This window comes from Equus quagga, chromosome 5 (assembly GCF_021613505.1).
Source record: "Equus quagga isolate Etosha38 chromosome 5, UCLA_HA_Equagga_1.0, whole genome shotgun sequence".
Lineage (NCBI taxonomy): Eukaryota > Metazoa > Chordata > Mammalia > Perissodactyla > Equidae > Equus > Equus quagga.
This window is the reverse complement of record NC_060271.1, coordinates 75,836,744-75,862,095: the sequence shown is the minus strand read 5'-3', so window position 1 is coordinate 75,862,095 and position 25,352 is coordinate 75,836,744. Positions and strand designations below refer to the sequence as shown.

At 37.8% G+C, this 25,352-nt stretch overlaps 1 protein-coding gene across 2 annotated transcripts in view; it reads right to left on the bottom strand.

Moving 5' to 3' along the window:
• Positions 1 to 24,755, bottom strand: part of GCFC2 (GC-rich sequence DNA-binding factor 2) — a 44,795-nt gene extending 20,040 nt beyond the window's left edge. The window contains exons 1-10 of one of the 2 annotated variants that reach the window (XM_046663237.1): positions 24,403 to 24,755; positions 21,066 to 21,191; positions 16,250 to 16,474; positions 15,226 to 15,323; positions 11,164 to 11,279; positions 5,058 to 5,244; positions 3,422 to 3,545; positions 2,098 to 2,179; positions 1,469 to 1,581; positions 483 to 682 (exon numbers count right to left, since the gene is read on the bottom strand). In XM_046663237.1, coding sequence (XP_046519193.1) covers positions 483 to 682; positions 1,469 to 1,581; positions 2,098 to 2,179; positions 3,422 to 3,545; positions 5,058 to 5,244; positions 11,164 to 11,279; positions 15,226 to 15,323; positions 16,250 to 16,474; positions 21,066 to 21,191; positions 24,403 to 24,676 — 1,545 coding nt within the window. In that variant the 5' untranslated portion in view covers positions 24,677 to 24,755. The remainder of the gene's footprint in view (positions 1 to 482; positions 683 to 1,468; positions 1,582 to 2,097; positions 2,180 to 3,421; positions 3,546 to 5,057; positions 5,245 to 11,163; positions 11,280 to 15,225; positions 15,324 to 16,249; positions 16,475 to 21,065; positions 21,192 to 24,402) is intronic. The other variant, XM_046663238.1, reaches the window with a different exon arrangement.
• Positions 24,756 to 25,352: the final 597 nt, after the last annotated feature.

The following is a 25,352-nucleotide window of genomic DNA, read 5'->3' as shown; positions in this document are numbered from 1 at the left end:
AGCTCTTGAACTAGTATTTCTCTCTAAGCACCTTTACGAAATACCTTTCCCTTTCTTTCTCCTCCTGTTTAAATCCTATAAACTTTTCAAATCCTCAAATTCTTCCTCCTCAATGCAGCTTTCCTAACCAACGCTTCCCAATATGTCATCTCCAACTTCAGAACTCTTGGTACCTATGTCGAATTTCTCCAAACACACTGTAAAATTCTTAAGGTCTAATACTACCTTTAATTTTTGGAGTGATCTTAAACTTACCATAGAAGAAGCTAAAAAAAATGTGTTTCCTTTACTGATGTTTAATGCTACTCAGCCTTAAAAATAAAGTGAGAACCAAGAAAAGAAAAATGTAGATGATTACTCCAAAGCACTATCTATCAACTCCAAGTCTCAAGGTGAGGTATTTTATAGCTAACCTGATAACAAGGGAATTTAACCAACTAATGTAATCAAGATTACTTTTTGCACATCTTAAGCTTAAATACCTTAAGAGGATTCCAATCAATCAACTGAACTCGTATTAGGGGATTTAAAAGCTTCGGTATGCATAAACTAATGAAGGCTTCATAGTAAGAATCAGGAAACTTTTCTCGCCATTGTTGAAATTTCAATAAAACATTCTGGATATTACAAAAATCATCATGCACATCTTCAAAAATCTTCTTATGATCCTGTAAAATGTCACCTGTGAACAAAACAAGTCTCTGTATATTATGCCGTTTAAGTTTGTGACCTTTACGTTTGCTTCCTATAAACACAATCATGTATGACTATGTAATCAATTGAAGTGAACTTTCCTCTGACATTAACATATAAATCATCTTTTATTAAAAACTCACTTTAGTAATAATAGTAACATTGACACTAATAAAATCTACTACCTGCTGTATCCCAAAACATTGTAAATACACTGTCTCACTAGATCATCATAACCATCTTCCCTAAGAGGTAGGTGTTATTCACTTACCTATTTACAGACAAAACAAGCAAACAAACATCATCATCATCAGATTAAGGGAGGTCAGGGAACCCGCCCACGATCATGCAGCATAAAGGCCCTCTTTGAACCCATCTATTTGACTGTAAAGCTCATACTCTTTCAACTGTACATATTTACCTTCTCATAATGCTAAAAACGGCTTCACTAAATTCAATTGTTTTAAATTAAAAATGAGAATACAGAAAGTAAGTAGCAGAGAAATCAAACCAAAAATATTCACGGTTCCTATATAACAGGAGATGAGAAAGCTGAGGGAAAAAACTATAAAGATGCAGGAATACTCACACTCCTTCTCCATTTTATCCCATTTTTTCAGAAGTAGGAAAAGTCTTAAAGGGGAAAGAAATATGTTCCTTTTTTCCTGACTATAACTATTTTATATAGCTTATGTATTTAAGGACAGTCCTAGCACAGCATTTCGCACCACTTCAATACTTCAAACTAAGACACGTTAGAGACTCGGTAATTTACCGTGGCGTTTTTGGAAGTCAGTCATGTCTGCTGAAGACAGTTCATCATCACTAGATGCCCCTTCCTGATGGTCACAATTCCCAGAAAGCGCCCTTGCTTGCCTTCTTTGTGCCCTATACTTTGCAATAAACCAAAAATAAATTAAAAACAGATAGCTCCTGCTGAACATGCTTTGAAACAAAAAGAAGTCATCATTTACTTAAAATGCCCAGATATACACCATCATATTAGAACACAATTTTATGTTAAGATTTTTGACATTTTAGCTTCACTAGTCTAAATTGGGGGTTCTCCCTCTTTTTTCTTCTAAGATATTACCATTTAGGACATTCCCACAGGGTACCCAGATTTTGAAGACGTGGATAACAATATAATCAGGACTGGCTTCTAGTTACGAGCAATTTCCAGCCTGATGAATGTCATTTTACCCATTCCTTTTGAATGATCCAAATACACTAGTGTGTCCTTAAGCCCTGGGGTCAAGGACTGCTTAACGAAATTTTGGCTTTTCATCATTCTCACAAATTAATAAGTTAGGTTACAGTGAATTATACCGTACAATTAACAACATTTAAATAGTGAAAAATACTCATTCAATGACCCTTTGAGTCTTCACGTTATACAGCTACCTTCGAGATTCAATCTCTGCTAAAATCCATTGAGTTTTTTCATCTGCAGGCAAGCTTCCATTTGTTGATGCCTCAGCTTTGCCTGTTAATGAAGAAAATTGATTTCATACTGCAAATTCTCAAAAGAAATAAAGTCATACACTTTGAAAACAAGTTTTATCTTGGGTGCGCACACACATATGTAAATAAAAACATACATATACGATATGCTTAAATTACATATTTTATCATGCAATGAAATTGCAATGTTAAGTCCCTATCACAGTATTTATTTATTTTTAATTTTTTTTGAGGAAGATTATCCCTGAGCTAACATCTGCTGCCAATCTTCCTCTTTTTGCTGAGGAAGACTGGCCCTGAGCTAACATCCGTGCCCACCTTCCTCTATTTTATATGTGGGACGCCTACCACAGCATGGCTTGCCAAGCGGTGCCATGTCCCCACCTGGGATCCAAACCGGTGAAGCCCAGGCCATCGAAGTGGAATGTGTGCACTTAACCGCTGTGCCACCAGGCTGGCCCTCCAATCACAGTATTAACAGGTACTGAGTTTGCTATCCTAAGAAATTGTACCTTGGCTGATAGTGTTTTTGTTGAGAATTTTGAGAACAAAATTCTACTATAAAATTTCTTTCCCTCACGTTCTTTCTCAGTTTTCACCAATTTTTTCTGTCCCTGTAGCCAAATGCTGAAATATTTGCATTGCCAATGTTATTTATATTACTTCCTATTTTAGTATGTACCGTAATTTATGACCAACTAAATGTCATGTGTTTGAAAGTCACTTTGCTCTTGGTTTTATTGGCTACTTGGTTATGATCTCATCTGCTTCACTATCACCTGACTGCACTTTAATCAAAGGAAGACATCTCTGAAAATACGGAACCAGTGTGAGAACCAAAAGCTGGCATCCAAATCTTCCATAACGAGATCATACAGATGATTCTATACTGAAACACACCAGAATTTCTTTAACCTCCATAACCAGTCTGTGGAAGGGTCACAGAAGCTTTATAAAGTTAGATCCCTGATACAACCTACAGATTTCAACCCATCTCAAAATAATCATTAAATGGCCATACAAATATTTTGTCTCAAATACTAAATGATTATAAGTTACAATTTTTATTTTTCAGTCTTAGATTTAAGATATTTTAAAGTCCAAGGTCTAAATGTTTTGGGGTTTTTGGAATGGGGTGGGTGAAAGGTTAGTGAGAAAATACACAAAAAGCACGTTTTTGTACAGGATTAAAAATATTTCTATTCTCCAGCTGATAATTTAGCTTAATAAATAATAAATCATATTGAACATGAAAAACACTAACGTGATAGCTCTTGTAAATATGTTGATTCATGTTTTAATTCATCTTGCCTGCGTTTCATAAAGGTCATGGCTTGTTTTAAAAGGAGTGCATGCATGGATGATTCTATTTCTTGGATGCTGATAATCTGAAATACATATATAAGTAACATTTGGGGGGTCATCAATAATGAATTATAAAAAGTAGTACTTATATATAAGCATAGGTATATGCTCAATTCTCATATAAAGAAACATTTTCAACCCTATCACATCTCAATTAAAAAAACACTGTGAGAAACAGACCTAGCTGTCAATACTTTTAATATTAATAAAACCAGAAAATCAATTTACTGTACCAGAACAGCTACAAATATCATAAACAATGAAACCAAATGGGCTGGAGTCAGGAACATCGATAAGAATGAATAGAGAGGAAGAAAGATTCTTTTTTGAGACAGAAGAGCAGGAGGAAACGATGGGTGCAGCTATTTTTCACAGGCTGAGGGGGCAGACTGTAGGAGGGCACTTGAGGAAACCGGTAAAATTTGAAAAAGTGGAGAATGGAAGAGCCCCAACCAGACACCAAGAAAGTTACGAAGCAGGAATGAGTGAGGAGTTGAAATTGGCATTCTCACTTTTCCTGGGCAACAATTTCCCCCCAACTCCAACGATGTTTCATAGCTATTGCTGTGGGTACATCCATGTGTAGGCTGACAAGACTCGAACAGTGTAATTCTTCGAGGATAATGAAGAAAGAAAATTACACTGTAATAAATACTTTAGAAAGTAACTATTAAGTTACAAGTGATATTAAAAGGCAGTCTAAACAATACGGGAGAAAGCATTCAATTGTTTGGTAACATTTCAATGTAAATGAAAAGTAAGTGGAAAGTAGAGTATATTTTTAAAATAGTTTACTTTAAAATATCAAGACCCTAATGTAAAGACTTACTCTGTGTAAAATAAAAACACACTATAAAGGGAAAGAATGACTCATAAATCTGATTAACACGAAAACTTCAAAACATCTGGATGTCAAAAGAGCATTATAAACAAAATCAAAAGAGAAAACAAACTGGAAAATTTATCTACATCAGGTAGAATAAAGCATTAAAAATTTTCAGCAGTAAAGAACTGTTCAACACATAATAAAAAAAAAAAAGAAAAAATCTCCACTATGAACCAAAAAGATAACAAGGCAAAGGAGACAAATAATTCACAAGAAAAACTATGTATGGTTAATAAAACAAAGAGTCTGACATCAAAATAAACATATAAAAACAAAAACCATTTTCTTAATGTAGTAAACTAAAAATAAAATGGATACAATCTTTCTGGAGGATAATTTAGCAATGTTTCATAAGCCTTAAAAATAGTTAGACCCTTTGACTTAATAATTCACTTTCTAGGAATTTTTCCTAAACAGATGGAATTTTAACACAAAAATTTATAAACAAAATTTTATAATGTTATTTATAATGGCAAAATAATTGCAAAAAAACCTAACTGTCCAACATTAAGAGAATGCTTAATATCACAGTATGTAAAAAATGTGTAGGAAAAACACTACAGTATTTAGTTGTGAGACTTATTTTTTTAACTGCACAAGAGGATTTCTCTATAAAAAGGAAATGATATAAATATTTACAGCCATGTACCTTTTCATTAAGACAGTCAATTAGATTTTCCACATAAGTTTTCATACTTTTATAGAATTTAAAATTTAGAGCCTGATTTGATGAATTCTCTAGGTTCTGGATGGCACTCTTTGAGCTCTTGACATCTTGTATATATTTTTCATATTCCCTCAGGTGTGAGCGGTGAGTATCCTGGAGTAATGTTAATCTAAATAAATAAAATAAAAGTTAAAAAAAAACTGCTTTATTTTTCAAACTTTCATTTCTACTATAGTAAGTAGCCGTCTAATGACAAATTTTCAATGCTACCTTACAGAGACCACCAAGGAAACTGACAATCATATGAACCCGGGTTTATGAGACTTGCTGAGCAGAGGAGAGCACCACAGTGGAAGAGGTCTCAAACGGAAAGGTAGGAAGGGACACTCGGAGAGTTTCAGGTGCTTGAGCTAATCACAGTGTAGGTTTAGAGGCAGTTAGTAAGTGTGCATTGAGCACAATTTGTAAACTAAACCACCAAGGGTCTTATATTTGAAACACAGGAGTCCATGTGGAGTTTACTGTTAGAGCAGTTTGTGGTCTTGGAATATAGGTATCTGAAGGAGCTGGTATTAAAACCATTTGAGCATGCTATGATTTGGTGTAATTGATCTGTTTTGTGACTCACAATGGTTTGTTTTATTTGTCATTAGAATCTGATAGTCCTTGAGGCACATTTCCTCTGTTGCTGCTGTAGCCCCTATATCCAGCTCCACTGATGTTGAGACAGCCCACTTTCTTTCAGCTCTTGTATCATATGTATCAACTGATGTAACATGAAAAAAACTGTCAAATATAATTCAATGTCTGCTTATCTTTTAAAATTCAGTTATCCCTCATATACACATGGCCAACAGAAGAGTAACAAACATTTTCTATAAAAATATCTGAAATGTGTTTTCCAATAGTATTTGACACTGTGAGCACACCAGAATTAGAGAATTAGCTACAAATGCAATAATAAGTTCGGATGGACTTGAATCAAACATTTATTTTTATTCAACTCCTCCTGCTAATTTGCTCCATAATGGAAGCTCTTTAGCAAGCCCGGGCTTAGGCCAAATGACCAATGGCCAAGTTTCCCTGGAACATTTGTCTTCCAAATTCTTTCCTTGCTTTATGTAAAGAACAGAGACAGTTAAGAAATAAACCAAGATACTACTGTACAGCAAACAATATTAATAAAATGCTTTAAGTAGAATATAATCAGTTATAGCAGTAAACTCCTAAGTACAGATTATGAGAAAAAAGCAAGGTACAGAACAGGGTACACAGTGTGCTTCATTTTTGTATAAAAAATGGAGCAATACATAAGATGTGTGTGCTTGTATAGAGATATATATAGATTACTTCTGGGAAGAAACATAGGAAACTGTAGCAATGGTACCCTCTGGGGAAAGTGACTTCCCTTTGTCTCTTTATATCCCTTTGTACTTTTTGTTTTTCACATCATGAGAATATAGTTTCTTTTTAAAATAAAGAGAACCCAGTTAATAAAAATAAAATACACTAAAGTTAAAAATAACATCTATCTAGATAAAGCAAAACGCTAATTTTTTTTTAAAGATTGGCACATGAGCTAACATCTGTTGCCAATCTTTTTATTTATTTATTTATTTCTTCTTCTTCTCCCCAGAGCCCCCCAGTACGTAGTTGCATATTCTAGTTGCAGGTCCTGGTTGTGCTATGTGGGACGCCGTCTCAGCATGGCCTGATTAGTGGTGCCTGAGGCAAGGATATGAACTGTGAAACCCTGGGACGCCAAAGCGGAGCTGTGAACTTAACCACTTGGCCAGGAGGGCAGCCCATAAAATGCTAATTTTTATCAGTGGTTTGCCACCTTTTTTCTACTCTATTACCCATGTAAGACAACTCTCTCAAACACAATCTCCAAAAACAAAGTTCTGAGTTATATGCAATAGCTACAATTCTAGCTCTTTTCTTCCAACTAACGAAGGAATTTCAGAAGGACAGTAAATGATAGCGAAGGTTTTACAAAAATAATCTTGAATCGAGGCAGTCTTATTTAACATCACTCCTGAAAACAACGATATAGTACAGAGATTGACAAACTTTTTCTGTAAAGATAGTGAATAAGGCTTTGGAGGCTAGATAGTTGCTGTTGCAACTGCTCAACTCTGTGTTGTAGCATGAAAGCAGCCTTAGACAACACACAAGCATGGCTGTGTTCCAATAAAACCTTATTTATAAAACAGGCAGTGGGCTGGTAATCTGTCAACCCACTAGGAGACAGAAATAACCTAACATCTAAAAACTGATACATCTAAAGATTTTCATATATCTATTTCACTATAAAATACTACACAATGTCTTTTCTGTGTTAAACCATTTAAATTTAACAACTATGACCAACATATTTTAGCTGCAGTGTGATTAAGGAACGAAGCTACTTTAAAGCTGATTGATACAAAAGATCCAAAGGAAGAAAATTTTGAACCTATTCTCAGGTATTAGAAAAAAATTCTCAGGTATTTAAAAAAAAAAAAGCAACGAAAGCGTTCTTTAAAAATACTTGCTTTAGCAGGAGAAGTAAGCTCTCTCCTTTTCTCAAATGTTATAAGAACTAATTAGACTTTTACTGTCACACTTCTTCTTTCATACATCTAAAGATGCACACTAGATCCTGAGTAGTAAAACAGGAAATATAAATACTTAAAGCAAAAGAATGTGTCATGGGGTTTGCCTTATTTGTAGCAAAAAATACCACTTATATGGAGATTAACACTATTTAAGAGATGAGTATTAATAGCAATGGAATAGCAGTAGAATAAAGGTCATCTGTGCTTCAGAAAGACAATCTGTATTAAGAGTCATAAAAATATGCATAACTTTTGCCAAAGTCAACTTTCCCTGGAAATTTATTTTAAGAAATAATCTAATAGATTAAATGACCCACAGGAACAAAATGTTCATTATCTCTAAGAGAGAAAATTTAGGAATCAAAATGTCCAACAAAAAAATACTTGAGTAAATTATGATACATCAACTATATGGATCACCTACTGGGTGCTGCATGACTTCTCAAACTTTGGAATCAGATTGGATGCTGCCATTCTCATCTCTTGTTCCACAGTGCTTTTCAATTATCACTTGCTTTTTATCATATCATCTACCAAAAACCCAGCTTCACTAATAAGACTTCATCAAAAGGAACGTAGCACAATCTGACATTGAAACTGTGAATTAATTAGAACTAGTAGTCCAACAAATGTAGAGTACTACCGTTTCTCCCTAAAAAAACAAAAATATCTCAAAGCACCCCTCTGAGTTCAGTTCCTCAGTTTGGGAACCACGAGGTGTATATAATTTTGAATTCTGATTTCTTTGCTTGACATGTTATATATACGTTTTTTTTTTATCCATTCAGCCACAGTATGTCTTTTTTTAAAATTATTTTTTTTTAAAGATTGAGCTAACAACTGTTGCCAAACTTCTTTTTTTTTCTGCTTTTTCTCCCCAAACCCCCTGGGTATGCAGTTGTATATATTTTTTTTAGGTGTGGGTCCTTCTAGTTGTGGCATGTGGGATGCCGCCTCAACGTGGCCGGATTAGTGGTGCCATGTCTTCGCCCAGGATCCGAACCGGTGAAACCCTGGGCCGCTGAAGTGGAGTGCACAAACATAACCACTCGGCCACGGGGCCAGCCCCCACTGTATGTCTTTTGATTGTAGAGTTTCATAAATATAAAATGCTTTTATATTTAAAGTAATTACTGATATGGAAGGACTTACTATTGCCATTTTGTAAATTGTTTTCTGTCTTATAGCTATTTTGTCCCTCTTCCTTTCTTGCCTTAGTGTTTCATTGATTTTTTGTAGTGGCATGCTCTGAGTGTCTTCCCGTTTTCTTTTGGGCATCTTCTATAGGCATTTTCTTTGTGTTTACCATGGAGTAAACTTCAATCATATATAAAAACTCTATTCCTTTACACCGCCCCCCCCCCCCCCACTTCTTGCAACTCATGTCCCAAGTCACATTTTTAAAATTTTGTATCTATTAACATAGTTTTATAGTTATTTTTTGTGCTTTTATCTTTTAGATTCTATACCTGAATTAAAAGTGATTTTCACACTTAGAGTATTACAGGATTCTGTATTTGTCTATGTATTTACCTTTATCAGAGAGCTTTATATTTTCATATGCTTTGTGCTACTGTCTACCGTCCTTTCATTTCAACTTGAAAGACATCTTTCAGCAAATTTTGTAAAGCAGGTCTAACAGTGAACTCCCTCAGCTTATGCTCATCTGCGGTCTTTATCTACTTCCCATTTGAAGGACAGTTTCACTGGATATAGTATTCTTGGTTGGCAGTTTCTTTCTTTCAGCACTTTGAACAAATCATCCTGCTCCTTTCTGGCCTGTAATGTCCCTGTTGAGAAATTTGCTGATGATCTTATGGGGCTCCCTTGTACGAGATGAGGTGCTTTTGTCTTGCTGCTTTCACACCTCTCTTTGCCCTTTGAAAGTCTGATTATAATATGCCCTATTGTCAGCCTCTCTGGGTTCATCCCTGTTGGAGTCTTTTGAGCTTCTTGAATTTGGATGTCCATTTCTTCCTCAGCTTGGTAAGTTTTTGGCCACTACATTTTCAAATAAGTTCTCTGTCCCATTCTGTCTCTCTTTTTCTTGGACTCCCGTTGTGTATATGTTGTTCTTCTTGACAGTGTCCCATAAATCTCATAGGCTTTCCTCACTTCATACTTTTTTCTTTTTGTTCCTCTGACTTGATTTCAAATGACCAATCTTTGAGGTCACTGCTTCTTTCTTCTGCTTGATCAAGTACGCTGTTGATCTCCTCTAGTGAATTTTTCAGTGCAGTTATTGTATTCTTCAGCTCTAGAATCTCTGGTTCTTTTTCATAGTATCTATCTCTTCATTGATCTTCTCCCTTTATGTAGTATTTCCCTGATTTCATCGTCTGTGTTCTTCTGTAGCACACTGAGCTTGTTTAAGAGAATTATTCTAAATTCTTTGATAGGTAATGCATAGGTCTCTATTTCTTTAGGGTTAGTTCTGGAGATTTACTTTGTTTCTTTGACTGACCATGTTTCCTGTTTCTTCATGTGTCTTGTTATTTTTTTTGTTGTGTTTTGTGCACCTGAAAATGCACTTAAGGTAAATAGCTTCATACAGGGGAAGAACTTCACCAATCAGCCCAGCTAGAAATTCTCCAGGGTGGGGAGCAGAGAGAAGGGTGTCTTCTCAATTTTTTTTACAGAGATGTATCTTCTCTGGGCTTCTCCATGAAATTTCCCAATTTCCTTCCCAAGAAAGGTTTGTGGGTTTCTTTCTCAGGAGTTTGTAGTCTCTTGCTCCCTCTGGTGTCTCTGTGCAGTACTGCAGGCTTTCCAGCTCTGCAACAAGCTGCTGACCTCTCTGCCACGCCCAGGCGTCCAAGATATGACAGTTCCCCATCAGTGCTGAGATAGACAAGACAGAAACCAGTCCCTCAGGCAGTTCCCGCAAAAGCCAGAATGTTAGATGTTCTTCTTTTTCCCTCCCAGTGGAGCAGCCGTGAGTTGGGCTTTTTCTTTCCATCACAAGCACTGCTGGTTGTGGAAGGGGCTGATGTAGTTGAAATAAAATGGCTTTTCTTACCCATTACAGTGTGGCTATTTTTGGCTTTGAGCTTGTCTGGGACCGTGAATTCCCAACAGGTTTCTGGAGTTCTTACTAAGGCTTTTGAGACCATATTTTTTGTTACGTTGGTATCTCTGGGGGAACCAGATCTGGGGCTTCCTATTCTGGCATCTAGCTGCCACTACTCCCAACATATTATTTTTAAAACTTAAAGGCTATTTAACAATGCAGATAAATGCTTACGAAAATATTAAGTCACAAAAGCAATTACTGATCTTAACCATGTAAAACATATCTATTATAAAGACTAAAAAGACATACAAAAATGGAAATCAGTTGTGTTAGTGTGGTAACAAAGATGAGGCTATTTTTCCCTTAAAAACTGCTTAATATTAATATTTATATTTAATAATTAAAAAGAATATAGTGCCAATTTTTTTCACTATTAAAAGTCTAGGACAAATGCAAATTTTAAAATATTACTTACCTAGTATTTAATTGCTTCTTTATAATTTCTAAATTCACTGGTGGAAATGAAATGGAAGTATCAAATTTCTTCACTGGTTTAGAGTCACTGCTGTGGGAAAGATCTAGGTCTCGTCCCTAAAAATAATATGAAAATCTGTGTTGTTTTAAGCATTCACTTATCTTACAAACATTAACAGCACAAAAGCAGACTGGATACTCTTAAGGTCTTACCAGCTCAAAATTCCATGCCTTTGACATTTTTCATAGTTACAATAAAATGTCTCTAAAATTTCCACAGTTTTAAAATTTACAACTTTAAATTCACACGCAAGAGGCAAATTACAAAATCTTATTTTTTACAGAAGCTTGGTTTTCAGTGTTTTTCAAGCTAGTTTTACTTATAATCTAATGTACTCTCAGAAAACTAAATACCTGTTTTCCATGATAGAAGTACACACCTAACTCCAGTCTAGTCAAAGAAAAGTAAATGGAAGTCTGCTGGCAGGTTTCTAGGTAGAACTCCTGGTTCTGTTTAAGCTACTGTTACCGGGGATTTCTCCTACTTTCAGAGGAATGCATTCCTAACTAATACATCCTGTAACACAGTACAGTTCACATAACATCCTCTGGCTAATCGCAGCTCATCACACCACGCTTAGAATGTTGAAAAGGTTCTCAAGAACCTGTGTTAGACAAGGACATGTGAAGAAGTGGACCAGACAATTAGCCAACTCATCGGCTTAACTGTCATTTTTATATTTTCCATGAGGCATCATATTTCTCCTATCAATTCTTACCAAGACTCCCATCCAGCTCCAATCATACCTGCAAATCTCCAAACTAAGAAAACTACTTCAGAGCTTAAGTCTTTACTCTTGATATCTTTTGTCTCAAATCCCTTACATCAAAAAACATCTACCAAAGGCCCACTCAAATATGACCATTTCTGCAGAGGCTTTCCCAAACCTCCCCATTCACTTCCCCTCCTATAAAACAGACCACTTACTTGCTGCTTTGTTCTACCTCAGGACCCTGTACAGAGTTTTGTCACAGAACTTGTAAGATTTCACTCCAATTTTGTGTAACCGTCTCTCCCCTGCAAAGATTATACATTCTAGTGCCTATCACTGTTAAATAGCTGTAGAGGCTGAACGGTGAACTCAAAGAGATACGTCCATGTCCTAATCTCTCAAACTTGTAAATGCAATTACACATCCTCATAAAAGACAGGGGGTTTGGGGATGCAGGAAAATGAGGTGATGTGAAGACGGGGCAGAGAGCAATGTAGCTCAAGCTGAGGAATGTCAACAGCCACCAGCAGCTGCAGTAGCCAAGGAATACACTATCCTCTAGAGCTGCTGGAAGAAGTGTAGCCCCACCAACACCTTACTTTCACTTGTGGCCTCTAGAAGTGTGAGAAAATAAATTTCTGTTGTTTGAAGCCACCAAGTTAGTGGTAATTTGTACAGCAGTCACAGAAAACTAATACAGTAGCATGTGGTACATCTTCAGTAAAGGAATCAGTAAATGCACCCACGTTAGTAATAAAAAATGCAAATCACAAAGGACTGAGATTCCATTTTCGCCAACTAAACTTGCACCTAAACCTGGCAAGACTGTGGTGAAACATTACCATAATTTTGGTGGAAATACAGATTGATCTAAATTTTCTTTAGAAAGCAACAGAGAAAAATGTAGTAACTGCCGTAAAATGTTTATCTCCTTTATTAGTAATACCACTCTTGGCCATTATTCTAAGAGAATAGTTAAAAAACACACATCTGAACTAAAGAAAGCAAAGAAGGGAAGGAAAAAAAAAGATATGCAAATATTTACCAATTCTTACTAGTAGAAAAAAATTCAGATTGCAAATAACCTCAAATGTCACCAAAAGGAAAAACGGCTAAGAGAATTATGATTCATTGACTCCAATAAATATTACAGTCTTTAAAATTAGTTACCATTATAACTATGTAGAAATGGGAAAATATCTACAACATGCCAAGCAAAGAAATCAGAACTCAAAATTATATGGATATTGTGGTTCCCAAACTGTGTGCTAAGGCATCCCAATGAACTCAGAGGGGTGCTGTGAGATATTTTTAATTTTTTAGGGAAACACAGTAATACTCTACACATTTGTTGGCCTACTAGTTCTAATTAGTTCATAGTTGCAACGTTAGATTATGCTACATTCCTTTTGATGAAGTCTTATTAGCAAAGCCGGGTTTTTGCAGATGATATGATAAAAAGTAAGTAATGACTGAAAAGCACTGTGGAACAGGAGATGAGGATGGCAGCATCCAATCTGATTCCCAAGTCATCCAGCACCCAAGAGGTGCACATCACATTAGCAGATAATTGTGGTTATTTAAAAATGAAATGAAAAGATTTTTTTCTTCAATTTATTGTTTTTTTTTCCATAAATGGCTACCAAATTACTAGGACATAAATCTTACTAAATTCTTTGGACCTAACTACTTAACAAATGGAATTGTTTGGTACTTCCTTTGGCCAAGGGGCACCATGATAAAATTACTGAGATGCTAAAGACTCCATGAAGAAGAAAGTTTGGGAACTTCTGATGTACACTATGACTGCAATTACACAAAGACTTCAAATAAAAATGAATTATGCAAACTTGAGCAATTAGACTAAGGACTGTGGCATGTTTTTTTCTCGAAGTATCTTTTTTTTTAATGCTATTGCTACACTGATTTTACTAAAAAAGGAGGAAAAAAATCTAAGCCTGTTACAGTAAAAAATAGTCCCCCAAATCATTTCTCTGGTCAGAAATTTCTAAATTACAAACCCTTACTTCTACTTAGCTTTTTAGTTTTAAAACATGAAGATCTTACAATACTTTCTTACTTAAAAGTGTAAATAATCTTTCAGAACATTCTTATTATAAAGATTAAAAAAGAATGTCTTATATTTGTATACTATAATTTACAAGCACTTTGATTTAGATCATTACAATCTTTTTTTCCGGTGAGGAAGACTGTCCTTGAGCTAACATCTGTGCCAATCTTCCTCTATTTTCTATGTGGAACACCACCACAGCCTGGCTTGATGAGTGGTGTGTAGGTCTGCGCCTGGGATCTGAACCCATAAACTGAGCTGCCAAACTGGAGCACACAAACTTAACCACTATGCCACCAGGCCGGCCCCAGATTATTACAATTTTGAGCCTTACAGCCACCTACTCAGCTAGGTAACATTATCATTCTCATTGATGAGAAAACTGAGATTTAGAGCAACTAAATGGTTTTCTCGAAGCTGTGCAAATATTTATGGAACACTCACGACATTAGGCACTGTGGGATATAACACTGAACAAAATAGTTAATAATTCTTAACCTCACTGAGCATATATTTTCACGGTGAAGCCAGAACCCAAATCTAGGACTCTGACCCCAAGTACAATATTTTTTTTTGTTTTTTAGTTTTTTTTAAAACCTATTTATTTTTTTAAACTTCACATTTAGGCACCTACCATATAATATATACTGTTACTGTAGTATTAAAGATAAAAAAGATAATGGTCTCCTCAAGTGGCTTATAATATGTAGAAGGTGTTTATAATCTAGTGGGAAAAGAATATAATATACACGGCATAGTGAGTTGAATGGTGGCCTCCCAAAAGACGTCTCTATGTCCTAACCCATGGAACCTGTGAATATGACCTTACTTGGTAAGAGGGTCTTTGTAGTTGTAATTAAGCAAAGTGTCTCAAGATGAGATCATCCTGGATTACCCAAGTGGGCTCTACATCCAGTGACAAATGTCCTTATGAGAGGCACATAGAGGAGAGGCAAGGAGAACAAGGCCGTGTGAAGGAGGGAGACAAGAGTTCTGCATTCACAAAGCAAGGAACACCTGGAGTGACCAGAACTTGGAAAAGGCAGGAAAGGATCTAGGGACTTCAAAGGGAGCACAGCCCTGCCAACACCTTGATTGCAGACTTCTAGCCTCCAAAACTGTTGGAGAAAAAATGTCTGTTGTTTTAAGGCATCAAGTTTCCGGCAATTTGTTATAGCAGCCACAGGAAACTAATATACATGGTATAAAGAATGATTACCTCTGTGATTTTAACTGCTTTCCTCATTTGCTGCTGTTCCCAAATATCTTGACTTTCATCTTCCTGACCTTCTTCACTTGTTTCTTCATCTCCGGTTGCTAATAAAAAAAGTCCATGTATAAATATTCAGTATTTTTTCATTCTAATAGCAGGAACTAACATTTTTAGGGGGCTTATAATGTGCTGGCTTGGCAGCCCTTTACATGTGTCAACTTATTCTTCACAATAATTCTGGGAAGCAGGTACTATTATCACTCTCACCCTATAAACGAGGAAACTCAGCTATGAGGAGGGTAAAGAACTGGTCTGAGGAATGTGTTGAAGCTGGGCCTTGAATCTAGCAATCTGACTCCAGAACCTGCACTCATCACCAAGCTGTCACACTCAAAGCACCACAGCCTCACACAGGGAAAAAACTTGGAAAACATGAACCATGTGGTTTTCCTTATCAGAGATTCTCAATTCTACCCGAAATCTAAATATTTAAAAATAATTTCTGGGTTATAAGGAACCAAGGTCTCATTCTGAGAAAACAATAGTTGAAGTGAGAAAAACTTTGGTAAAACATATTTTTGTTTATAAACCAGAAATGTGAAAACAGTCCTTTGAGATTTAAGGATTATTGGTGGAGGAAATTTTTTTATTAGAGCAGGTAAGGTTTTAATACGTGACACGTACAACTCCTATAGATTCTTCCACGTTAAAAAACAAAAACTTTATAAAGGTGACAACGAAAGCTTTCACTATCAAAAACAAGACGCTGTACCATTTTTTTTTAACCTGTCAAAAAAGATGAAGTGGTGGCCCAGTAACAGTAAACACCACACATACCCTTCGATAATAACATTTTGATACAGATATGTCTTTTAGAGGCCATATCATTGACCAAATTGGTATTAAATAAAAACCAACTTCAACATGCTTTAGAATATGAGACACTATAATGTTTTTATGGAGATTTTAACATAGTATCACATTCTAACGAAAAATGCCTTAATACATCGTAAATGAATGAGATACGTACTTGTTTCTTCAGCCATTCTTTGTCTAAGCGTTTGAGGCTTTGGGGTAAAGGGTATTCTCTTTTCACAGTCATCAGGCTCACTCTCGGGATCTTCGTCACTGTTCTTCTTCACACGAGAGGTGGCTGAGGTATGTTTTACATCCAAAGAAATATAGTCATCTTGGGCCCTGGCCAATTCACGCTTCCTTCGGGCTGCCTGAATAAAAGCTGCATCAGGGATATCTACTGAAAGAAACAAAGAGGAGGACACTGAAGACCAAACATGCAGAGAAAGAAATACTCCATTTGAATAAAGGAAAAAGGCAACGTTTTTCTAATTTTTTCACTATTTTGATATGAATGTAACTAAATGGCTGAAAATCTATATCAATAATGGAAGAAAATTCTTTTGATATTAAATACAAACTAGAAAAATGAACCAAATCTAGTATTAGAAAATACATGGAAACCACTCCAATTTATCCTTTAATTCTCTTATCAGGTGTTGTGGCTGACTTTTTGCTCAGGGCTAGCTAATCCTCATTTCCAGAAGCTCTGAGACTGTCAGGGGAGGGATGTGGAGAGGGCTGAGCATGGAGTCGCGCAGTCAGTGAGAACCATACAGGTTAGAATGATGGGTGACAGACCAGTCTAACTGACAAAGTAAGAGGACATTATACCGTGACCCGCCCCTCCCCTTTGGGCATCCAGGAATATAGGAGGTGAGACACAGACTAATAACACCAGCACACAGCGAAGCCAGCCTCCAGCGTCCTGTGGTGATTTCCATGTGAATAAATGTGAGAAGTTAAAAAGTGCAAAGGAAATAATCAGGTTCATTTACCAGGTGAAAAACACTTAAATGACATCTTTTCATAGAACCTTGTTTTATTTTTTATTTTACACAGTACAAAGCTCATTAATATGGACTCTTTCAATTCAAAAACAAGTTATTCATGCATGATCTAAGCTGAAATTTATCTTTACACTCCGGAAACAAATGATTTCTTAAGCAAAATACTAAGGTAAACAAAATGGCAAGGGAAATTCTCACCATTTTCAAGCACTTCGAAATATCAATTAGCCACTGAGACTCAAGTAAAATTTTCTAAACTCTCCCACAAACTGATCCAAATTCTTTGAGAAATGAATAGAAAAGATATAATATGCCTGGACATGAGGAAATGTTCCAACTTTTGAAACAGAAAAAAAGGTTTCAGAAAGTATAGACCAATATTCTTGACACCAGTCCTAAGGAAAACCGGAAGTGCTTGAATTCATTATGAAGCAGTAAATGGTGATTACCAGAAACCAAGATATGCTCATTAAGAGTAAGGAACATCAAAGCAAGTGATTGGCTTTTTACAGACTAGTATTTATTTATAGATCAGTATCAGGAAAATGATGCAATCAAGTGTCTCTTCACTCTCCCAAAGCATTTAACAGTTGCACGTTTTGGTTGTGGATAATGTTAAAATACGTGGGGAAAATCACATAGTGCACTGGATTCTTAACTGGTTGAGTAACTACTCTGAAAAAAAATGTCGATTATGCAGCAACGCAGGGATCTGCCAGAGGGCTCTGTGTTTTGTCTCGTCTGGTTTAATGCTTTCACTGTGATGTGAACACGGACAAGAAGACGGGTCCTTAAAGCTAGGAGGTATAGCTAAAATAACCTAAGCAGAATTCAGATTCGAAACCATCACTACAGGTTATATTAGCATTTCTCGACCCTGGATACACATTAGCATCGCCTGGGAAGCTTGATCATGCACTGGTACTCAGGCTCCCATCTCAGAGATTCAGATTCAGTTGATATGAGGTGGAGCTGAGCAACAGTATGTTTTTATAGCTCTCTAGGGGATTTTAATGTACAACTAGGGTTAAGATGATACACTGGGGTTCAAATACTTAGGCGTATGAATACAGAAACAAAAATACTTGAATTGGAAGTGATTCACCTGCAAATGACTTTTTTTGTTAATGCCATCGAGCCGAGTCGATTCCAACTCCTAGCGAACCTGGGTACAGCAGAGCAGAACCCTGCCTGCTCTTTGCACCACCCTCTCACCTTCTGGTGCTGTATCAGACAATGCTATTCATAGGGTTTTCAGGCCAATTTTTTCAGAAGTGGGTGGTCAGATACTTATTCCTAGTCTGTCTCAGTCTGGAAGCTCCAGTGAAACCTGTCCATGGGTGACCCTGCTGGTATTAAATACTGCTGGCATAGCTTTCAGCATCACAGCAACACACAGCTGCCACAGTAAGACAACCCACAGACGAGAGGTGTGGTTCCCTGACTGGGAAACGAACCCAGGCCGTGGAAGTGAGAGCACTGAATCTTAACCACCAGACCACCAGGGCTGGCATGCAAATGTCTTGGGGATGTTAATCACAGTCAGTGGACTCGCCAGTGAGATACCAGTGCTATATAAAGCTAATCCTCTCTCAAGCTACAATAAAGAAGTAAAGGTTCAAGGAAGAGAAGAGTACCCTATCCTGTCTGTCTATATCTAACATCTAGCTCAAGGGTTCCCAGATAACAGATGCTGGGCTGACATGGGATTAATTAACAAAGTTAGCATACTGCTTTATAATAATAAAAACATCATGTCTTTACAGATTTATAGTTCATAAATAATTTTCACATACATCACGCTATCTAAGGAGTAGAGGTAAATGGTAACAGGCTGTACCTGCAACAGTGAACATCTCAAGGAAGCTATTCCTTTACTGGATCATTCTAATAGTTCTACCATCTGAACAAAAAATAAATGCACTCCTTCCTCCACATACCAGTCCTTAAACTTAGCACATTCCTTCTTCATCTCTTCTGCTCCAGAAAAAAGAAAAAAAAAAAAAAAGGACTCCTCACAGGACAAGTTTTCAACTTTCAATCAGTGTTTCTCAAAGGAGCTCTGAGGAGGGGGACTCCTTCATGTGCTGAACTGTCCTGCACTCTGCGAGACATTTATCATCTCTTGCCTCCGAGGCACTACATGCCAGCAACACCTCAGGCAATATGGTAATTAAAAACTATCCCACACATTTCCAAAAACTGCCTTCTTTCCTTAGGTCCATGGAGCTGCCAACTCTCAACAGCTACCGCCTTCTACCATCTAATCCACCATCTTCTATAGCAGCACTGTTCAACACAGTAACCACCAGCCACATGTGACCATGTCAACTTAACCAAACTAAAAATCCAGTTCCTTAGCTGCACTAGCCACATTTCAAGAGCTCTACAGCTACATGTGGCTACTGGTTAGAGTACTGGACAGTGAAGATATAAAACTTTTACATCCTTACAGAAAGATCTATTGGATAGTGCTGTATCTAGAGTCTAGACGAGGCTTCACTTGTCTACTAGGCTTCAATTCCTTTTTTTTTCCTTTCTGTTTTTTCTTCCCAAATCCTCCCAGTACATAGTTGTATATTTTAGCTGTGGGTCCTTCTAGCTGTGACACGTGGGATGCCGCCTTAGCACGGCCTGATGAGTGGTGTCACGTCTGTGCTCAGGATCTGAACCAGCAAAACCCTGGGCCGCCACAGCGGAGCACATGGCGCATGAACTTAACCACTCGGCCACGGGGCCAGCCCCTACTAGGCTTCAATTCTTAATATTGGCTCTATCACCAAGTACTTCTGTACCTGTAAACTTACTGTATAAGAAAAAATTATAAGAGCTACTGGTTCTTGTTATTTAATAAGTTAATAGGGGTGGCCCCGTGGCCGAGTGGTTAAGTTCGCACGCTCCGCTGCAGGCGGCCCAGTGTTTCGTTGGTTCCTGGGAGTGGACATGGCACTGCTCATCAAACCACGCTGAGGCAGCGTCCCACATGCCACAACTAGAAGGACCCACACGAAGAATAGACAACTATACCAGGGGACTTTGGGGAGAAAAAGGAAAAAATAAAATCTTTAAAAAAAAAAAAAAGTTAATAAAGCACAGGTATTTTAAAATATATTTTAACAATTATATTTCAAGTTAAATTGTTTCCTTTATAAAGCTATGTATTTTACTTTATTTTCTCAGGAGTGTGAGGCTTCACAAGACTGAAAACAGTGCACAGCACAAAACAAGCTATGAAGCTTGAGATACTGTAAAAGGCCAGATAAATATTTTCAGCTTTGCAGGCCATAAAGCCTCTGTCACAACTTCTCAACTCTGCCACTGCAGTGCAAAAGCAGCCACAGACTATACATAATTGAATGAACGTGGCTCTGTTTTAATAAAACTTTATTTACAAAAGCAGGTGGTGAGTCAGATTTGGCTCAGAGGTGGTAATTTGCCAACTTCTGAACTGGACTGATCTAAAACATAAAGATAGTCATGTCATCTATTTGCGTAAAATTTTCAGTAGTTCCCTCAAGCCCTGAATTATCTGACTTGGTCTCCTCTTCTTTCTTTTTGTTCCTCTTTCTTAAACTCCAACCAAATGTTTCAGTCCAACAACTATTTTTAGTTCTGTGCACATGCCAGTTATCTTCCCTAGAGTTTTATATATGCTGCATCCTGTACCTGAAACATACTGACAAATTCTTACCATCCTTCAGACTGGCATGAATCATCCCGTGTAGCACAGTGGTAAAGAACACAGGCTCTGAAGCAGACTGCTTGGGTCTGAATCCTAGCTCTGCCTCTCACATGCTGTCTGACCTTGGGCATGTTATGTAATGGAAATGAGCATTCAATTTTGGCACTTTAACAATCATTAGTAATGACTTACTGGCCCCGTACTTCACTAGAGTTTGTTATCAATAATAAAAATCATTGGCATAGAAAATATTGATATCAGAAATAAAGTTCTAAACCAAAATCACAGAATTTACCAACCTACTGACGAAAACTCTTCTTCCACAGAGCTAGAGCTGTCAGAAGAGGAACTCGCATCATCCTTACTTTCTGAGGAATGATGAGCTCCATCTTCTTCATCTGTTGAAAGATCAACCCTTCTGGATTCTAGGAAAACATTTTTTAAATATAAGAAGAGAGAGTCAAGATATTGGAATCAATAATAGAAATTCTGAACAACACATGGTATATGCATAATATGGTGTCTTAATTGTGCTCCACGGCTTAAAGTAGATATACAGCTCTTTCTGAAACTGCCATTCTTTCTGAAACCAGTGGATGGTCTAATAAATGTATTTACCCTATTTGTACTATCTACTAAAATATTCTCTTAAAGGATGCAATGAGAAGAGGGAGGGGAACAGCAGAGGAAAAAATGACATAAAGTTATGGCATATTTAAAACAGAAAAAATAGTAGTAGTGAATAAGTAGAAAAAATATTTAATATATACTCAACTATGTGCTGGGTACACTGAAATCTGTTTTACAAGGTTTATTTCACTTAATATTCACAATTCTACAAGGTAAATGCTATTATTGACAAGGACACTTATGATCGGAGAGGCTAAATAACATGACCAGCATCACAAAGTCAGTCAGTGGAGAAGCAGGGCTTTCAACCTAATTTCACCCAACTCTGGAGTTTAGATTCTCTATAGTATGTCACATTTCAATGGCTGGTGGCAAGAAGTACTATAATGAGCACTGTGGTCTCAGATAAAATCATGGATCTATTTCCACTGTGTGATTTGGGGAAGGACACTTAGTCTGTCAATCAACCTATTAAATAAAGGTAACAATAACAGATAACACCAATAGGCGTGTTGTGAGAACTGACTGAGCCAAATGTAAAGGAACTCATGGTATTATTGACAAGAAAGGACTTGTTAGTTCACATTTTGTAATTTTTATGAATAACCTTAAAACTTAAGATAACATAAATAGTACTCTTTATCTTAAAAACTTCTCTTAATTAGAAGACCTACCTACAGTTTAAAAAAATCTGGAGTAAGATCAAAATGTAAGCTACAGCTTACATCTTTCTTAGCTTCTTCGATTTATGACAACTCCTCCCTCCTCCCACAGTGGATTAACACCAGAGCAGTGATTCTCAGAGCATGGACCATCAACCTCTGGAGATCCCCGAGACCCTCTCACAGGGTCGGTGAAGCCAAAACTACTTTCATCACAATAGTAACATGTTACTTCCCTTTTCACTCTGTTGATATTTACACAATGAAGCAAAAGCAGTGGCAGGTAAAACTGCTGGCCTCTTAGGACGAATCAACAGAGACACTAACCTGTAGTAGGAGCTACTGTATTCTTCGCCATCATGCATTGATGGGGAAAAAAGCCAGTTTCACTATGGTTCTCATTTAACGAAGCAGTAAAAAATTACTAATTTTATTAAGTCTTGACCCTTGAGTACACATCTTTTTAATATTCTGTGCAACAAAATGGAAGCATGCATAAAGCACTTCTGGGTCATACTGAGCTACAATGGTCGCCTCAAGGAAGAGCACTTGTGTGCTGAGTTGGGAGTAGAATTAGCCACTGTCTTCAACAAGGAACACCATTTTACTTGAAAGAACGACTGACAAACTGTAGTTATTCAGACAGATATCTGACCAATATTTTCTGAAAAATGAGCAAAACTGTGGCTGTCACTTCAAGAATTAAAGATTTCAAGCGAAAACTGGAATTTTGGAAAACTTAAATCCTCCACTCTCAACTTGATAGCTTTCCAATACTTCAAGACTGATCGTATCAGTAGTAACACTAACAGATTGTTTTTTGATATGGTATAATAAAATGTACCAACATTTGCAAGATCTACAAACTCAGTGAACCAATACTTTCCAAATAGTCAATGCATGATGTTACCAACCATGCATGGGTAAAAGATCCACTCAAGTGCAAAACAGACCAAAGGATTTTAATGTAATGGAGTACAAAAAATTGAATGACATAGTTTCAGCTTCTGCTGCAAATTAACCTTTAAGAAACTATTACTTGTTGAGCTTTGTTTTAATATTAAATCAGAACATCCTCCATCTAAAAAGGCTATAGAGTACTCCTCTCTATCACATATCTGTGGTTTTCTTCACATACTTCAAACAAAACATATCACAACAGATTTAATGGAGAAGTAGCTTCCAGAATTCAGCTGTCTTCCATTAAGCCCGACATTAAAGAGATTTGCAAATTGAAAACAATGCCACTGAATATTTTTGGAAAAGAGTTATTTCTCACAAAAATGTTACTTATCCTTACAGGTAATGGGTTAATTAAAAAAAAAGAATAAAAATTTACCTAAATTTCTAATACGGTAAATACTAATAGACACAATCCACAGAAACTAAAGCTCTTTGGGATCCTTAATCGTAAGAGTATAAAGGAGGTTCCTAAGACCAAAGTTTGAGAACCACTCTTTTAAAAGGCAAAGAGAAAAGGCAACTCCTGGCCTCAATTCTCCCTGTTAAAATTTAACCAGATGACTTACACGGAGCAGACAAATATAAAAGTCATCAAAACGTTAGACAAATAGGTCATAACAACGATGAAGAAATCACCAAAATCACTTGTACTAAAAATAGTGGGGAGAAAATTTTTTACTTCAAGACCAACCAAAAACTGTATTCTTACTAAGCTCCAACTCAAACTAGAACACATTTTATGCAAACATCTTTATGCTGCTTGAACCTTATATTTAGGAAATCGGCAAACGTACTTCAAAATTACTACATTGTATTTAACGCCATTATTGGTACAGTCTACAGAGTCATCCATTTATTATGTTACTTAGCGACAGTTATTTTTATTTCAATTTTTGCAAATAACTGATGAAAAAGAAAATGTCCCAAAGCCTGTCACCTAGGTTCTTCTAATGTACTATTCTGGTTAAGTGTTTTATAGAAAAATAATTGGGGGCTTTAACAAAAGGTACATATAACTTTCGCCGACCTAAGCGTATGAGGCATTTTTAAATTTTTTTGTGACAATTTAGGTTCTTCATAAACATCAAGTACTCCGCTAAAGCTATGACTGGTGAGGGTTCATCTGATGGTGCAAACAGTCAACCATACAAGATTCTTTCTACTCCCCAAGGAGCCCAATATGGAGATGCGGGCAGCGGGCGAGTGCGGGCAGCAGGCGAGTGCTCGCAGGCAAGCGGGCAGGCGGGCTATCTTGCTATCTTTGCGATTCAGCATCGCTCCAGGTCAGCAGCAGGTTATCGAAGCCTCTGGAGAACCCTGCGCACCTCCTCCTCCCGCCCCCCGCGTCACCTCTGGCACCCGCCCGGCTGCCCCGCGTCACCTGGGCCGCCGGAACCGCCGTCCGCGCGAGGAGCCGCTCCTGCTGGTCGCCGGGAACTCGCCCAGACCCGGCCCCGGCCCCGAGAGCTCCGGAGCCGAAGGGGCCGCTCCGCTACCTCCGCGCGGCCTCCTCCAGAGGGCGGCCCTTCCTCTGCAGGGCCCGGGACCGCCTGCTCCCCGGGCGCCTCGGCTTCAGCAGACGGCTCCTCGGCGCCGTCGCTGTCACTAGAGTCGGCTCGGCGCTGCCGGAAAGTCCTTTTCGGCCTGTGAGCCATGGCCGAGGCCTGAGCTGCACGGGCGCATTCGCTTCCTGCGCACGCCGACCCGGGACCTCGGCGTCCACTCCAGCGCGCGCTCCCGCCTCCTGCCTTGCCGCCGCGTGCGCGCGCCCGTTCGCGCGCCGTCGACTCTTGCTTCCCTCTGCGCATGCGTGATTTGTCTCCTTGGCTCCGGTTGGCCGAGTCCAGTTCCCAGGGATGTGGGTCTGTGGTTGGAAAGCGTTGGTTTTGTGAGGCCAAGGTGTGTAGACAGTCGCCGGAGAGTCCCGGAGACTTCTGGAGCCGCGTGCCACGGAGAGCAGCACTCGTAGGCTCTCGTTGTGCAGACCTATCTAGGAATCAGGCGCTGTGCCCACGTCCAGGGCTGGAACTGGGTGCGTTGTCTTCGACTCTCTGGAGAGAGTAAACTTCTATCTCCGACCAAGAATTAAACAAAACAAGGGGGGACGGGGCGTGGAGATTGCCTCTGAAAGCTAAACAGTAAAATCTACGCATAAATGATAGGCACACAAATAAGCAAAAGAAGAAAAAGAGATTGCTCCCAGGTGGCAGTTTATTGAAGATAATCTAAGTCTGATGTTGGTGTTCCAGAAGACTGTCCTTTCCCTTCAAAAGTCACCAACTCGCAACCAAAATGTGAAGACACTAGCAAGACTTCAATGTTTTCAGCTGG